Source organism: Macrotis lagotis, chromosome X, assembly GCF_037893015.1.
Source record: "Macrotis lagotis isolate mMagLag1 chromosome X, bilby.v1.9.chrom.fasta, whole genome shotgun sequence".
Taxonomy (NCBI): domain Eukaryota; kingdom Metazoa; phylum Chordata; class Mammalia; order Peramelemorphia; family Peramelidae; genus Macrotis; species Macrotis lagotis.
In genome coordinates, this window is record NC_133666.1 from 283,832,748 (window position 1) to 283,851,147 (window position 18,400).

An 18,400-nucleotide genomic window follows, 5' to 3' on the forward strand; every position below is an offset into this window, starting at 1 on the left:
AGGCTTTTTTCAAAAAAAAGTTTTACAAATCAGACTCGATCAGTATGCTAGATAGGTAGGTATCGCTTATCTTTGTAGACTCTGCAACCCCATTATTAACTTTTCCACAAGAAACTAGAGTTTTGGATGATGTATTGATGTCCTTTTGACCTGGCAAATGTAAATGGTCCCCAATTTCATCTACTGAGTTAGTATTTAGGTGCTTGGGTTTAACTGTTCTAACATGTCAACTGGAAGAAAGGATGGGCTGAAACCAGCTCTACGAAACAATAATTAAGGCAAATACCACAAATCTGGGCTGAATTTCTCATTTTGTTTCCTGAAGATGGAGATGTTAATATTACAGATAAAATTAATGTGTCACACATACATTTTTTCCTCCTCTGAGAGTCATTTGTTAAATATTTACTTGAAAGGAACCGCCTGGGAGTTACAGAATTTAATCAGTGCTGGAGTTTTACCATTAGGGTACCCATGTGGCACAGTAGATAGGGTGCTGAACCTGTAGTCATCTTTTTGAGTTTAAATCCAACCTCATACACTTACAAGTAACTTAACCTTATTTGCTTCAGTTTCCTTATCTGTAAAATAGCAAAACACTACAGTATTTTAGCCAAGAAACTCAATGTCATATATACTGTATAGTATCTTGATAATTTACGTGCACTTTCCTCCATTAGAAAGTTCACCCTTTGAGAGGGTACAAACTGTCTTTTGACTTTCTTTTATGCCTAACACGCAATGCCTGATACATACTAAGTATTTAAGAAATGTTTCTTGACTGCTTGAATGATTAAGGTATGAATACCACCAGGATCCTACATAGGCATAGAAGCCATTCTTTCCACCAAATGATTTATTAGCTTTTTAATACATCTCCTACAATTTTTAAAGAATTTAAAACATAGCATAGACACCTGAAAGGAGAATGGGGAAGGAGACACCTGAATCCCTAGAATCCTAGAACTTGGCTTTCACATCTCATCTCTGATTTTTTACTTACTAGTGTGACCTTAGACAATTCATTTAACCCTACCAATCCTGTTCCCTAATTTCCTCTTTAGATCTATGCTTCTGCATATATTTTTTGCAATGGTATAATAGTCTTAGTCTTGTCTCATTTTCTAACCAAATAAATAAATGATAAGCAACTTTTAAAGGAAATAACCATGGTTTCTTCTTCATTCCTCCTTACCCTTTGTATCAGTACTTAATACAGTGAGTCTTTAGTCTGACTGATGTCTATAAAGCACTGACAGTGAAAAGACTAGCTCTCAAGGGCACTCGCTTTTTGTTCATGTTCCCAGCATAGGAAGATTTTCCCTGGGAAACTCAGATGCCCTCTAGTTTTATTCCACAAAATAAGGCCATGAGGCCCTAAGATCAAGGTACCCTCAAGTGTTTCTGCTCTCTATTATTTAACCTACCCCTTGCAGTAATTCTTTAGAGGCCATTTGTGCATGGAAAAATGAACAGCAAGGCCTAGGTCTCTGGCAGTACATATTCTTCCCTAGGGCTCTTTGAAGAGACAGCCTTACTGGAAGCTTTTACTTAAAAATCAAGGGTGGGGTCACTCACTCACAGTGAGCCAAGAGGACCTAAATTGCCAAAGGAAGAACTCAAACTTCTAACATGTGCCTGAGAAGAAAGTCTCCAAAAATTTAAGCACTGATTAGGAGGGAGTGTACCGAAACAAAGTTAAATTCTTTGATCTCCAAGGAGTATCACTGACCCAGCCAAATGCTGTTTTCTGGGCAGCAACATCCTTTTTAATGGGCTGATTGGTACCATTCAATGTGTACCAAGAATACCATTTGCTATTAAGTAACTTTCCAAAGTTTCTATTTGGACTAGGTAAAATTATAAAGCTGGCAGGGCTAGGGGTGGGTGGAGTCTCTAACTCTCTCTAATCTGTGTCTGTCTCTGTGTCTCTATGTCTGTCTCTTTGTCTGTTTCTCTTTCTCCTATCCCTCTCTGTGTCTCTCCATTAATTTCTGTCTGCTGTTTCCATTTGCCAAAAGATAGTTTTACACAGGAAATTCATTTCTCCCTGCAAGAACCATGTCCTTGGTTCTCAAGGAAGCTAACCAATCAGAGGCTTCTAATGAACAGTCTCTGGAAACTTAAGATGGTTCCACTATTTCCTATTCCCTTGGAATCTAGTCCTAGCTTTGTCACTAAGTAGTTGCGTCCTGAGGTAAAATCATTTGACTTCAGTCCTTTCATCTGCAATTCATAATCTATAAATTCCCATCCAATTTGGGATTCTCTGATCTTTCAAATTGTTTTAAAGATTGGGAAAGATTAAAGCTCTGAAGAAGATTTAGAGGAGGTCCATCTTCCTCATTTGGATCAGGCCAAACTAGAGACCAGATCTGGCAACTTCTCATTTCTACATGGATTCTCTGAAGACCAACAGGTTGATTCAGTCAATTACTAGTTTGTCTTGATTGAAATGGAATAAATATTGCCCTAAAAGCTGTTGTCTTTCAACTAGGATATTGAGCATTTAATGATGAATCAACTTATCCCATCATTTTTAATTAGAGGAAGAATTATTTTCCCCCTTCTTTTTCTCTATATTAACACTTAGCAATTGCTCATTTTAATATTTATCAATTGCTCACTAAAACTAATATTCTTCACAAGCTAAACCTGTGTTTGTTTATAATTTGAAGATCCCATCTGATTTGGCCCTAGAGATGGTAGCATCTCTTCCTCTTATAAATGTTCAGTAAAGTAAATGAAACATTCCCTGCCTTGGAGAGTTAAATATAAATGACACATGCTTCCTATGAAGGCAGAATTTAGCATCCTGGCTTACAAACATATTTCTCTAGATATTAGGGCCCCACAGCTAGGCAAAGAATGTTAACTGGGAGAAAATTGACTGTAACCTATTCCCTTGTATGTTTGTAAATATGCACAAGTTCCCCCAAATGAACTATTGGCTGTATTAATCTTCCTGCTCCCTAGACGTGGCATTTGCAGGAAGAGTGGAACTTTCTAATTCTTTCTAATGGGATAGGAATTTGACCAGTTACAGGAGGAAAGTATTGGCTCCAGTGTCAGAAACAAAATAACTCTGATTTTGCAGCGTCTCTGGCAACTTCTTATTCCCAACTGGAGACTCTGAAGATGGTGATAAAGGCTGGTTCTTGGCTTCCACAGTTTTGCTTAGAAGTTAATATTTTACATTAATCCATCACTTCAGCTAAAACAGGCACAAAGTACCAAGGGAAAAGGAAAGCACATACTATAAAAAGGACAAAGTACTGGACATTCTAGCAAAGATGTTTATTCCACTTTTTATAATGTTCCTAACTCTTGTTTTCTTTGGCCTGCCTCTATTTTATTTGGTCCTTCCTTGAGGAGTCAGCCAAATAGCTGGCATTTGAAAGTCAATGGGGTTACTGTAGCTAAGAGAAACAGCTCATCAAATACAGGTAAATAAGAAACAGGGGATGGTTACCTCATCCTGCAACAGTCATTAGGATGCTATCCTAAGACTTCAAAAAAGCAAAAAAACCTCCTTTTCAAGGAAACCTTTAGCAACCATTTTGGGTGGTGTTGGACTTGGAGTCAAGAAAACCTAAGTTCCAATCCAGGCTTGAACACTTACTAAGCTGTGTGACTTTGGATAAGTCACTTAAATGCTGCTTGCCTCAGTTTCTTCATCTGTAAAATGGAGATTATAGTAGCACCTACCTCCCGGGTTCTTGTGAGGACCAAATAAAATGATAATTATAAAACACCTGGCACAGTGACTGATTGTTAGCAAATGATATATATACATATATATATATGTATATATATATATATATATATATATACACACACATTGTTGTTCAATCACTTTTGATTGTGTCTGATTCTTTGTGACCCCATTTGGGTTTTCTTGGCAGAGCTATTGGGGTGTTCACCATTTTCTTCTCTAGCTCATTTTACAGATGGGGAAATGAGGCAAAAAGGGTTAAATGACTTGTCCAGTGTCACCTAGCTAGTAAGTGTCTGAGGTCAGATTTGAACTCAGGAAGGTGAGTCTTCCTGAATCCAGGCCCCAAACTCTGCACTATGGTTCCACCTAGTCCTCCCAAATGCTATCTAAATGGTAATTTATTATTATTAAGGTTGAACAATGCTACCATTAATTGTACTTTAATTATAATTTTAATTTATACCTCTCATCAGCATTGTAAAACCTTTTCCCTGTGATTTGTCTTCCCTTCAACCTCTTTCCACCTCTTCTTCATTACTACCCTAGTTAGTCCCAGAATCTCAAACACCTTTAGAACTAGAGGAATCCTTCATCCTTTGATTTTTATATGTAACAAAATGGAAGGCCAGAAAAGAAAAGTAACTACAGAAATAGCCAAGAACAAAACCTCACGTATTTCTTAGTGGGTAGTCTTCTTCTCCCCCTAGTCCAGTACTTGATTTTAATACTTGTTCTATGATGGAGAAGGTTAGAGTTGTAATGTTTAACATCCATCCATTAAAAAAATATTTTGGTTTGGACTCTACTTAGCCTTTACCAATCCCCTATAATTAAGATTAGAGTTGTTAATGAGTTAGATAACTGACCTTAACTGAGCTCAGAAATATCCTGTTAATATTCTTGAAATAAATTCTCTGAGTGATTTTTGTTTGCTCAACTGATTAATATTTGAACCTGGGCGGGGGGAGAAAAATAGTATGAGGCAGTAGAAAGATATAGCTGGTTTGAGTTTCTACCCCTGATGCTTTTTAATATTCGGAAGGCAAATGTCACTCAATCTACCACATTGCTTCAGACTTAATTGCCATTGATCCTCAGAATGATGTTAAGTGCATAATGAGTGGAATTTTCTAGAGTTGGATTCTGAGGATTCCACTTGGATTCTCACTCTGCCACTATGTGACCTTCAGCAAGTTATCTTCACTGAACCTCAATTTCCATATCTCTAAAATGAGGGAATTGGGCCCCACAGGCCTCACTCAGATTACCTATGAGTTCCCTTTCAGATCTAGATCTATAACCCTAGTCACTGATGTCCAGGAAGGCAATAGCTATGCATCTAAATTAATCCAGACTGTGTCAGTACCATTTGATTAAGCCAGTGCTAGACTACCAATAATAACCTACCTTCACCCTGAATTGTAGTTTTAACATGTAGCAACCATTCACAGTATGATCAGGCACAAACCTGTGACAGGAGCTAAATTCCTATCAGTGTAAATACTAATTTAATACTCTCCTGTGCTCTATTTCAAAAGGGGAAGCCAATGACTTCTGAACTTCTAACAAGTGATGTGGTTGGAGACACTTAGAAAGGGGAAGTTCCAAGTTTCTATCCAAGGGATAATGTCCCAGTTGGACAAGGTCTTCTAGAACCTAATTCAATTAACTTTTAACTCCATCCCCAACAAACAAACATCATTCTTAATTTCAGAGAAATTGAGTGCCTAAGTAAATGGGCAGAAAAGTGACAGTTTCATAATTTGGGGAAAAAATAACCATTTCAAAATGTTCAGTCCTTTAGTGAGAGAAGTGATTTGCTTTATCTTAGAACTTAGTATGTTCATTTTAATTGGCTCTGAATTAAGAAAAAAAGTCCAAACAGCAGACAGTAACACTTTGGTGTGACTTCTAGTTATTGATTTGTCATCCCTGACCTCTTGATGTTGGTTCTTTTTTTTTTTTGGCAAAACAGTTGGTAATGCCTTGGACAATGCTGGACAGAAGAATCACCTGATAAATGAAAAGTTCTGTGCCTACTTTCAGTTATAATGTACTGAGTTAGGAATATATAATAACTTCTTACTCTATCTCTTCCTTAGACTTAGAACTCTGACCTATTGGAGATGAGAGAGAAATAATCCTTAGTGTTTCTGTCAGAATTTATTCTCTTCTCTCATATCATCAGGATGGGGCAAATAACATTCTAACTCAAAACATCTCTTTTGTACTTTTTTTTTTTGGTCGCCTCTCCAGGCATGATCTCTTATCTGAATTCATGCTTCATCCCCACCCTCCCTACCCACCCCCACCCCCAATCCCCAAGCCTATTGATTGAGCAATTTAGTCCTTTCTCAAAGAAGACCATAACATCAGGGAGGTGATGCCATGACAAGCACATGAGCTGGATTTGAGTGAGGAGGTGCTATGCTAAGTCACCAGCCTTACTTTCTCCACTACTGCTCCCTGGTTTTGAATAACATCACTCCAGGGAATCTTGTCCCAACCTGTTCCTTATCCTGAGACCAATTAATAGGGACCTGGAATTTCTTGCCCTTCCCTTTTGAAAGAGATTGCCACAGGGAAGAAATCTACCTTCATTGCTCCTTGGGTAAAATCTTAATGGCCCTGTTCAGTAGTTGGCATAGTTTCCAATTTGAAAGTTATCTTTTTCTGAGGGAGAATTTTTGGAGAGGGAGCAAGATGCATAGTGGTTGGATGGCCTTAAACTCATTTATGTTAAAAAGTGCTACTGGTTCAAAAATGGGTCTCTCTCTTGCTCTCCTCCTCTCTCTCCTCCCCTCCCCTACAGCCTTACATGGTTTTTGTCCCCTCCATATGTAAGTGAACTTGTGTGTGTGTGTATGTACACATATACATCCATACATATAAATATATACATATGCCTATATATAATATGTATGTGGGAGCCTCTGAGAGAGGGAATTGAGTTCTGGTTTGTTTTGGAGGAGACTTTCTTGAACCCAAAGATAGTCTTCCTAGATTTAACAATTAGTAGTGTCTTTTGACTATAATATTTCCCTTTTCATTTGTTATAAAATAAGAGATGCTTTTGGCAATGATTCAGATACTGTAGTGTAGGAAAAGTAGGTAACCTAGATTTTTACTTTTTCTCTTTTTATCCCCCACAATTGAAGCTATTAGAGCAGAGACTTTGTTGCAAAATGTATCAGTGTTGCTTTTTAGATAATGCTACAAAGATATTAATAAATTATAAATGTTTAGCCTCCTTAAACTGTTTAATTACTAAACTCATGAACAAATAGCAGTGCACAATTATTAACTTGCTTAATTCTATTATCATTATTTTTTCTAATTGCTGGCTGCTGGGAAAACTGAATAAAATTTAGAACTAACCCAAAACAGTCTAGGCCTTCTTCTGAGATAATATAGTGCTTAGTTGCCTGTTTTTCTGGTTTAAAAGCAAAGTCTTGATGCCCACTTGCTGGTAATGATAATAATAATAATAGAAGACAAGATTTTTGAGGTCTGGGTAGGAAGAAATGACTTATAAGGTTTCTTCCAACTCTAAGAATTCAGTGACTGCCATCTAACATTTTTCACAATTATATATATATATATATATATATCCTCTATCCAAATCCTTAAATATAAAGTTACAGATTCTTTTTTCCTTTGTTTCTTTGTTAAGGCAATGAAGTTAAGTACCTAAGATCACAGAGGTAAGTAAGTATTAAGTATCTGAAGATGAATTTGAACTCAGGTACTCCTGACTCCAAGACCAGTACTCTATCCAGTGGACCAAAGGAGTAGACTCTTTGTTTATTTTTGCAAGGCAATGGGGTTAAGTGACTTGTCCAAGGTCATACAGCTAGGCAATTATTAAGTACTCCTGACTCCAAGGCCAGTGCTTTATCCACTGTGCCACCTAGCTGCCCCTAAGTAACAGACTTTTAAAAAAAGACAAGTGTTGTCATATTCCTCCATTAAATACTTTTTGGTGTCTTTCATCTAAAACACTAAACTAATTGAATAGTTAATAAAATTTGTTTGGTTTCTTCATTAATCACTCAATTCAACTATATTGAGGCTTGTGATTCTCTCTTTCTCTTAGAGTTCAAGTCCCTCCCTTGACATCTATTGCTTCTATCAATCTAGGCAGGTCACTTAACTTCTCAGTTCTCAAAGACCATAAATTGCAGAGAAGGTCCCTATTTGCATTGGCTGAAGGAATTTCCCACCTCTAAGCATTCCCTACATCAAGGATATCCCCTCCCCCATCTCATCCCAGTTCCTATCTCTCCCTTTGACTCCACAGCAAATATTCTTTCTATTGTGCTAAACAACTTTAAATAAGTAGTCTATTAAGTGATCTCCTTTGTTCTACTATTCATTAGATCTGACATCTAAAGTAAATATTTGCCAGGTCAGGAATTCATAATCATCTGATCTGGATTCATTATCTATTGATAATGTATTAAGACCTTGAGATTCCATTACCTGACAATGGAGAAATGTAATCTTTCCTCATGAAAGGAGTTAGAATTTGTTTTTCCAATATTATCCTGTTTTTATCATTATTTATCATTATCCTGTTTTTTAAAGGAAAAAAAATTAAACACCACTGGTTCCTCATCGCTTACTGAATAATATGTCAATGACTTGGCCTGTATTTCAGTAGGAGCTAAAATCTAGTTCTAATATGCCTTTCTGGCCTTGATGCATACCACACTTTTCTTGTATTCTAAGGACAAATCAGAGTAGTAGTCATTTATCATTGCATTCTGTAATTTATTACCTCCATGAATTTATATAGGCTGGCCCATGTCTAGAAGTCATTCCTCTACTATCTCTTCTTGCTGAACTTCTTTCTTTAATGTCCATCATGGATAAATTCTTTTTCTATAAACTTATTCCTCTTTTCTCCCCCATCAAATGATTCCTAAATGCTTTTTGATCCCTTTAGATCTTTCCTATACCTCTAACTCTATTCTGACCTGCATCATTTGCACACAAGTCCTATTCATCCCCTCCCCCCCCCATGAAATTGGTCATAAACTATATAAAGGGGGGGCTGTTTTATCTTTGTATTACTATTACCTAAAACAGTATCTTGTATATACACAGGGACTTACAGCTTGAAGTGAGTTGAAATATTAGTCCTATTTAGCATTGATAGAAATTTGTAAAATCAATCTCTGACCAGTACTCAGTCCTTTGAAAAAAACTGTAATCTACAATGAATAGGGGGTAGGATTTTTCTTAGTGGTTATTTTACACAAATTGCCTTTAACCAAATTTTAAACCAAAAATATCTAACTAATCATTGAGGGCAGCTTAGGGTTGCTAGGTGATACAGTGAATACTGGGCCTGGAGTCAAGATTTATCTTTCTGAGTTCAAATTCAGCCTCAGACATTCAAATAGCTGTGTGTCCCTAGGCAAGTCATTTAACCCTGTTTCCTCAGTTCATCTTCTGTAAATGAGCTGGAGAAGGAAATGGCAATATTTCTACCAAGAAAACCCCAAATCTGGTCACATAGAGTTGGATACAACTGAAACAACTGAATAACTTACATGGAAAAAGTATCTCTCAAATATCAGGACTGTCATAAGGAAGACATGAGGACTCTTTAGGACTTAATATATGCTAATTATTCTTATGTCTTGGGAAGATTATTTATGTGGGTATATGCCTCTGATTTCTGTTTTATAGATCATCTTGGATTATGTCCATCTGAGATTCCCCAAGTGTGAATCCTCCTGGGACCTCTAAACATCTCCTGGAGCCAGGGTTCCCAGCCAGCTTCCTCAAAATGTCTGCTGAAGTAGAAACCAACATGGCCAATGGTCAGCCTGAACAACAGGCAACCCCCAAATCTACATCAAAGAAAGAAAAAAAGAAAGGTACAGAGGATCTTCCTGACCTAAGATTTTGAAAAAAGAAAAAGATTATATTTTTGTGAATTTGTTATTTTATTAATAAGGAAATTCTGATACCAAGGAAAAGCTGAGCCAGTAAGAGGAGGTACTTTGGCTGAATCCTCAATAAGATTAACTTAAATGTCTGAGAAAATTTGAGGAAGAATGTCTAAATTTAATGGAAAATAATAGAGGAAATAATACTTTTTTCTTACAACTGAGAAGTGGCCAGAAAAGCAATGGCTAGAGAAAATATTATCAGAAGAAGTATATGTCATTTGGAGGCCACCATGAAGTTTTATAATAAGTCTTTCTCAGTTTTCCAAAACTAATAGGATGGGATTTTAAAATTTATATCTCTGTGTTCGTTACATCTCTTGATTTCCCTCTCTCTATATCTTTTCTCCTCACTCCACTCCAATATCCACAACCAGGAAACCAAGAAAAGAAGACCATTATAGTAAATATTTGCCAGGTCAGGAATTCATAATCATCTGATTTGGATTCATTAGCAACTGATATTTTTTAAGACCTTGAGATTCCTTTACCTGACAATGGAAAAAATGTAATCTTTCCTCATGAAAGGAGTTAGAATTTGTTTTTCTAAATAGTGGATAGGAAAGAGAGAAAGGTGAGAAGTCAATGTGAATCTACATCTCTTTCTATTCAAAGACTCCAACTTCTGAGCAGCTGCCTTTTTGTGGTGGGTTTATTTGCATTACTATGGCATTTGCAATTACAGTTCTGCATGCTTTGCTCTATGTTAGCTTGTAAATGTCTTTCCAGATTTCTCTGATTCTCTCATTCGTCATTTTTATGGCAAAATAATATTGCCATAGGTCTGGAATAGTATTTTAAGCTTCGTAAAAAATACTTTCTGGGGAACACCATTACATCAATCTAGATTAGCTGAGTAATGAGATCCTCAAGTCCCAAAAAGGTCTTTAGATTCCTGTGGACAAGGTATAAAGGGAGAGAGTTGTTTTAGAAATACAAAACATTTAGAACTGTATAAAATCTTCTGTTCTAGGCTACTACTAATTAATATCTTTATCATACATTTTTAGGGATGTGGAACTAATTCAAAGTATTCCTTCTTCACACTACCCTTTGCCTCCATTTTCTGAATAGTGTTCCTGAATATATTGTCAAAAGGCAGTTAGAGGTGGAAGAAAACTAAATAGCAGACTTCCCCAATTAACTGGATTAATCCTTGTGTAACCAAGAGGCAAGAGTAGCCATAAATATTCCAAAACCTTGTAGATGTTCTGAAGCATGTTCATTCCTGAGGTTGGTGTCAAATACTTCATAGCTCTTTTACTTTAAGGTTGCATTTTTAACTTTAAGCTTTGATTTTTTTTCTTCTCTAGGAACAGAAAAGACAGATGAGTATCTCTTGGCCAGGTTCAAAGGTGATGGAGTAAAATACAAGGCCAAACTAATTGGCATTGATGATGTGCCAGATGCAAGAGGGGATAAAATGTGTCAAGACTCTATGATGAAGTTAAAGGTAAAGACTTGACCTCTGTGATACAGGGGAAGGGCTTGAGATCACTGTGCAGTGGCATAGTAGGAACTTGGTTGGGATGTAGATCTGGGCACTCCCCTATTAGGACAGGGTAACCTCAAGGGCAGAAGTTCCAGTAGCAGCAGAGCAAGAAGATGGTATGAAGGGGGGTTAGGTGGTGCAGTAGATAGAGCATCGGCCCTGAAGTCAGGAGGACCTAAGTTCAAATCTGACCTCAGATGTTTACTAATTGTTTAGCTATGTGACCTTGGGCAAGTCACTTAACCCCATTGCCTTAAATAAATAAAATTAAGAAAAAAGAAGATGGTATGAAGATGAAAGGGATAGCAAACAATAATATAACAAAGTTGTTATTTTCTATCTTTGAGGAAAGTCATTTGTGATTATTTTGGCTGTTAAAACTAGAAGTTCTTTTAAGATATTAATCTTTCTGGGGTGGTTAATTATACCATGTCTAGTTTTCACCACCTCCTCCACTTCCTTTTCAAATGCTTAATTACTTCTTAGCTACAACTTTTATATGGACAATGACCCAATTTGAATATTAAAGCTCACCTTAACATGACATTCAGCATTAAATCCCTCTTCTTTCCCAACCACTGACTTCTAGGGAATGTCCGTAGCTGCTCGGTCTCAAGGACAGCACAAACAGAAGATCTGGTTGAACATTTCTCTCTCTGGAATTAAAATAATTGATGAGAAAACTGGGGTAAGAATCCAACAACAATGAGCTTGGTTTATGACTGTCCTTGATGTTACTAGCTGGTTTTGAGGCCCCGGAAACTTGAGTGAGTAAGCATCCTTCCATCCACCTCAGACTCTATAGAAGAAATATGATATTGTCCTGGAAGATGTTGATTTTTTTTTAAGTAGAAAGAGAGGAGAGTGAAGAAGTTAAAAAAAATCCATTTGTGTGCAAAATCTCCAACTTCATGAAATGTTGTTAAACCAACCTGACCATTTTAGATGATTCTCTCATTATATGAAACTCAGGAATAGTATCTAAATAAGAACATCCCTTTAAACAAACATTAAAGGATTGGATGGCAGAGGAGAGGAAGTAACTATTCCTATGAAGGTTGGGAGCTTCTCTCTAAACTACAATTCATGGTTTTCTTCTCAACAAAACCTTATATTACCTTTTGAACCTCTCCATCGTCCTTCAACTCAACTTTAGGTTTTATTTTAGCCAAGAGACTATGTAGTCCTACTTTTTTCCTTAGCTATTCCCTTCAAAAACTTCTGGATCTCTAATCTTTCCTTCATTTGGTGTTTATATTATAGCATCAAAAAAAAAGCCTTTGCAGAGTGAAAAATACTTTTAACAGAAGATGCATTGTTTCCACTGAGATTTTTTACTACTTGCCCTGCAAGGGAAAATGTGGCTTTAGCAGTCAACAGGAGGCCAATATTTTTTCTTCCCTCAAATTCTAGCTCCTTGAAGAGGCTTGTCTAATGTCAGTAAAAGCAAGAGGTGCTAGTAGTACTGGCTGGTAAATGGACTTTGTGGTTTTCCAGAAACAAGTTATAACTTTGTCACAGGTGATCGAGCACGAACATCCTGTAAACAAGATCTCTTTCATTGCCCGAGATGTGACAGACAATAGGGCTTTTGGTTATGTGTGTGGAGGAGAAGGACAACATCAGTTTTTTGCCATAAAAACTGGACAACAGGTAAGAACTCTAGGGCCCAGGGGTTTTGATGGGCAATATATGGAGAAAGAGGAGGGGGAATTGAAATTAAAATAAAAGGGATTTTATACATCATACACACACACACACACACACACACACACACACACACACACACATTTCTTTTCAATAATTCCATGAAGTTCCACATTTAGCTACAGATACATAGACAAGTAGATGAGGTCAAGATAGCATCTGACTCTATTTCATTCTCTCCTTTGCCTTCCTCTAAAGTAAATATAAACAATTCAGAATGTGGCAGATAGAAGGTGGCAGGGGAGGAGGGATCTAAGTGTGTCTTCAAGCAGTCATTGACAACCAAGTAAAAATAAATTGTACAAATGAATTTCTAGTTAGTGGGATTTTGTTGGACCTTTTTGGTCCAAGAACATGCTCAGCTCATGATCCTTATCATTTTTCTCAGATTTCAAATTTAAGAAGCAAAAGTCAAAGCCTGTATTCCTTTTAGGAGGATCTAAGCATATGAATTCCTTCTTTCTTTTTCATTTAGACTATTTTCTTTCAGTGATGGTTTTTATTTTTAAAATTGCTGTCACTTTTCAATGATCTCTCTTCCATTCTCTCTACTCCCCTCCCTTCTATAATAAAGAAGCAAAACTAAAGAAAACAAATCTATACATTTGCCAGCTATGATAGCATATGCCTTATTCCATATCTATAAGACCACCAGAGGGGAGAGCTATGCTTAAGTCAGCATTCTAAACACAACTGGTTACTTCCATCAATCAGAATATTGAAGCTATCAACATAGTTTTTTTAAAAAACCATTTTAAATAGAATTCAGAATCTGGATAGAAGAGAAAAAAGAACAGTGAAGTACAGCTCAGTTTGAATGAGCTTTCTTGGCATTTCTAGAAGTAATTTGTGTCTGATAAAATGCTTCTTGGCAGACTACAATGCACAAATATACTTGTTACCCAGCTGGGAGCTGTGCTAAAGCAATTGAATGTGCTAAGACTAAAAAAGGTATCTAGAATATCTTCTTCTTTTGAAGCAGTTATACTTTAAAATCTATTCATTGATGACCCATTGATAGGCATGATAGAGCAGTCTCCATAGGAATTCATCCTCTCTGAATTCTAGAATAATAACTATTTAGAGAGAATGATACCTATACAGCTACAATGATTGTCATGTAGATAGCTATGTAGATCTATGCATAATATATGCATATATGCCTGTATGTATACATTTGTATGTATATCTGAAGATGACAATGTACAAGAAAGACCTAAAATCAATTAGAATGCTTTGGATAGTGATAGAAAAATATCTTGTCAATTCTCTAACATGAATAATGGAGTCAAGAAGATCTGGGTTCAAATTTTAACTTAGGTACTTGCTTAGCTGTATGACACTAGGAAGATCAACCTCCCTAAGGTTCAATTTCCTCACCTGTAAAATAGAGCAGGAAGTTATAATATAATGAGGTTAATTCCAGGCTCTATTCAATCAAACATTTTATTAATTCACCCCTAAAAAGCTGTTAGATTTCTTGAATTTTGAGTCCCACCTGTGGTTGCCTTGGTAATGCCACAACAATGTGGCCTGCAGACCTGAGGTTCCCCATCCCTGCTCTAGTAGAATGGTGTAATGGATAAAGCACTGACCATGAATCCCAGAAAATATGAGTCAAATTCTGCCTCTGAAATATGCTTGCTATATGATCCTGGAGGAGTTACTTTTCAGAATTCTAAGCATCTTTCTAAGTTGGAGCAAAGGTGCTAACCTGCATTGTTAGAGGGAGTATACTGAAGCTGGAATTTCTGGATGCCAATAAAATCAAAAGTTCAATCTCTATCCCCACCCAACTTATTGAAAAGATCTATTGTTTGATAAGTGTGATTCATCCTTCTGCTAATGCTGATTTCAATTCCTTTATTCCTTAGTATTGCTGATTGTCTTTATGAGCTGCTAGTGGCCAAAATATTTAATAACCTTCTGGCCAACATTTGAGTGATGAGTCTGTACCAAACAAGACTGATTCTTAGATAGCAAACATGCCATCTGTCACTAGGCCAATTCTCAAAGTCCTTCCAGCTTGGCAAGGCCTGCCAAGGCTTGTGTGCCACTGGCCATAGCTTTTAAAAATCCCACAATACAATGAGATTGCCTAGCAGAATTTCAGGAGAGACAGTTCACATTACCTGAATGAATCCAATTTATCTATTCAAGTTCAGTCTTCTCCCATTAATGGGAAAAGTTTTGGGATGAAAGAAGAAAATGGCATTAATCTGTAATATTAACAAGATGGAAGGGGGAAAGTAGTATTCTAGGAATAACTAATTTTTTTATTTCTTTTTAGGCAGAACCATTAGTTGTTGATCTTAAAGATCTTTTCCAAGTCATCTATAATGTCAAGAAAAAGGAAGAAGAAGACAAGAAAAAGGCAAGTACTAGAGTATGACAGGGTGGCAGGACTAGCTAACTTGATGAGTTGGATTTTCTAAGATACATTTGTATTTGTATTGTTGAATCTGAATATATTGCTTATCACTGAAATATCTTGACTTCAGCTTTTGATCAAGATAGCCATAGACCACAGTACCATTTTAATCATCTGCTGAGGGAGACACAACTTCTAGGTTGACTTTAAGCCTTAGGTTAAATTCAGTAAATATATTCTAATCTGTAGTGTAGAACACTAAATTTTTTTCCCCTTCTAGACTGGAGAACCCATAGGCAGTTCTCTTTTTCCAGATTTCTTCTCTTCTTCTTCTTTTACATAGATTAACTCTTCTGAATCTTGAGTGGAATCATTTCATGTATTCAAGTGTCCTATGATGGTGTGGCTAGGTAGCACAGTGGATAGAGCACTAGCCCTGGAGTCAGGAGTATCTGGGTTCAAATCTGGCCTCAGATACTTGGTAATTACCTAGCTGTGTGGCCTTGGGCAAGCCACTTAACCCCATTGCCTTGAAAAACTAAAAAAAATTTAAAAAGTCCTATGAACTAGTACTCAGTCCATAATGATTTTAGAGAGCCTCATAAGTATTACCTGTTCTTCTAAGGAGCCAAATAAACTTTGCTAGCCTGTGCAATTTTGCCAAACTGCATGGGATTTTTTTTTCAGGTTTTTGCAAGGCAAAGGGGGTTAAGTGGCTTGCCCAAGGCCACACAGCTAGGTAATTATTAAGTGTCTGAGACCAGATTTGAACCCAGGTACTCCTGACTCCAGGGCTGGTGCTCTATCCACTATGCCACCTAGCCACCCCACTGAATGGGATTTTAAGAGTCAGTTCATATTCCTGCAATTTAGGAGAGAAATAAGGAAGATTTGATTTTTATCTGCCTGCTTTAAGTAGCTATTACTAGGTGAGACCAAAGTGGTGGTACAGATTTCTGGAAAATCTATCTATTTTAGGAAATGAAGTTAACATGATTTTCAATTTTTTTATTTGTAGGCTGAAGAGGCTAACAAGGCAGTTGAGGTAAATTTGTTTCTATGCTTATATAAATAATTTGATCTTATATAAATGCTACACTCTTCCTCTCTTCTGAATATTCTCCAATACAAAATCCAAACCTTTGTTTAGTGAGTCATTAAAATTGGGAATAAATACTTAATGAACTATAGAGTTGGAGTCAGAAGAGAAGTTCAAATCTGGGCTCTGCTACTTACATTCTATGTGACCTTGGATAAAACAATGACTTCTCTGGACTTTCTCTTAAAAGAAGAGGTTGGATTAGGTTTATCAGCATCTCTTCTAACTCAAATGTTCTGTGGTCCTGTGACCTTTTCAGAATGGAAGTAAAGACCTGCTGACACTTGATGACTCAGCTAGCAAAATGAAATTGGTATGTCCATGAAGTCTTATGATTGTTTACTAATTGTATCTACCAATACTCCATGGATAATGCTAATGAAACCCTAAAATTACCATAAATGACCATAAAATTAAGGATGATTTAAGACAAAGGAGAACCTATTACTCCTAACAATTCAATATGAATATTTATTCTTTTAATATGAATGCAATTTTTATATTAATGTAGTTTCATAGAACTGGTATATGTCTGAATTTAATTAAAATTGCTTTTTTAAGGGTGTTGACCAGATGGCTTTGTTTGGGGACATGTCCACACCTCCTGACCTAAATAGTCCAACAGTAAGTATGTGGGGCAGCAGAGAGGGAAAATTTTGCACCCTAAAAGCACTTACGCCTATAATTTTATTTCAAAATACCAATAGTTAAAAGTTTTGCCTTTCCAAGCAGGAAATATATCTGAAGTTTCCTTACGGTTTTCTTTCAAAACATAAAAACACAGTAATGTAAATCAGGCAAGTTTTACTTTTTTAAAAAGTTATTTCAGCAACCTCTATTTATCATCTGAAACATAAACTAGTCAGAAATATCCACTATTTTAGGTATTAAAAAACAAAGGAAGCATCTTTTTAGAACTTGTTGACAAAAGCAATTTTGACTTGAATATTCAGATATCAGAATTCAAGAAGAAGATTTCACATTAATCTCCTCTTTCTGTTACCTTTTCCCAACTATTCAATTTCAATTCATTGGCAAGCTCCGTGATCAAAAATTTGAAAACAATAACACCAAAGGAGACATACAGTGGAAATTAAGTTAAACTTATTTATTTTTCTTCCTGAGACTTCATTGTTCCTCTCTATTTACGGTTCAGATTGAGAAATTAAATGATTCTCAGTCAGTCAACAAGTATTCATTATGCACCAGCAATCTGCCAACTTCTATGATGAATACTAGGGATGCAAAGAAAGGCCAAAAAACCCCTCAAGAAACACATTCTAATGGGGAAATAACATGTAAACAGCCTAAGTACATACAAGATATATACAGAATAGATGAAAGTTCATAGCAACTTGGGATACGATTTTTGTTCTTTTATTCTTTCTCCCTGTCTCAAACTCCCACTCAAGCAAAAAGGCATAGTTTATCTATTTCCAAATAAAACCTGTGTATGTCAACAGTCCCATATCATCTGACTATTTGGGACCTTCCCCTTTCTACCCACGTACTTCCCCTCAGATTTCTATAACCTCTCTTTGCCTTACCCTTTCCTTAGCTATCAGTCAAATGTTTGTTGAATGTCCATAGGTTTTGTGTTAACATCTGGCTCCTGAGTTAATTGATGTTATAGACAATCACTATCAATAGAAGTAAAGAGAGAAATATGACTAGGGCAGGGAGAGTGTATGTAAAGTCAGAGAGGTTGGAGAAGGGATGAGTTGGGAGAAGCTTCTTAGAGAAACTGAGTCTTCAGCTGCCTATGAAAACAAAACAAGAAAAACAACTGGGTATAGAAAAGGGCATTTCTTTGACAGGCATCTGGAATGAACATTCTCTTTCTAGAACTCTAACACAGTCTCTATCAGTTCCTTAAGTCTGTCTCTTTAACAAAGCCTTCCCCCCCTTATGAGCCTTAACAGAAGTCTTCCTTCTCTGAAAAATAATTTCCTTTCTATCTCTCTTCAAAGTTTTCAAAGTCTTACTATGGTCTTACTATGAAACAAAAAAGGAGGGAAGGGGGCTGGACTTTTTCCCCACATTAATGAAAGAG

The 18,400-nt window shown here is 36.5% G+C and overlaps 1 protein-coding gene across 4 annotated transcripts in view; it reads left to right on the plus strand.

Annotated features, from left to right (window-relative positions):
• The window catches only part of DAB2 (DAB adaptor protein 2), a 64,132-nt gene that overhangs the window by 26,006 nt on the left and 19,726 nt on the right, over positions 1 to 18,400 (plus strand). For 2 of the 4 annotated variants that reach the window (XM_074206118.1, XM_074206121.1), the window contains exons 2-9: positions 9,416 to 9,606; positions 10,992 to 11,131; positions 11,760 to 11,858; positions 12,692 to 12,823; positions 15,168 to 15,251; positions 16,267 to 16,293; positions 16,607 to 16,660; positions 16,909 to 16,971. In XM_074206118.1, the coding sequence (XP_074062219.1) occupies positions 9,516 to 9,606; positions 10,992 to 11,131; positions 11,760 to 11,858; positions 12,692 to 12,823; positions 15,168 to 15,251; positions 16,267 to 16,293; positions 16,607 to 16,660; positions 16,909 to 16,971 (690 nt within the window). In that variant the 5' untranslated portion in view covers positions 9,416 to 9,515. The remainder of the gene's footprint in view (positions 1 to 9,415; positions 9,607 to 10,991; positions 11,132 to 11,759; positions 11,859 to 12,691; positions 12,824 to 15,167; positions 15,252 to 16,266; positions 16,294 to 16,606; positions 16,661 to 16,908; positions 16,972 to 18,400) is intronic. The other 2 variants (XM_074206120.1, XM_074206122.1) reach the window with 1 other exon arrangement.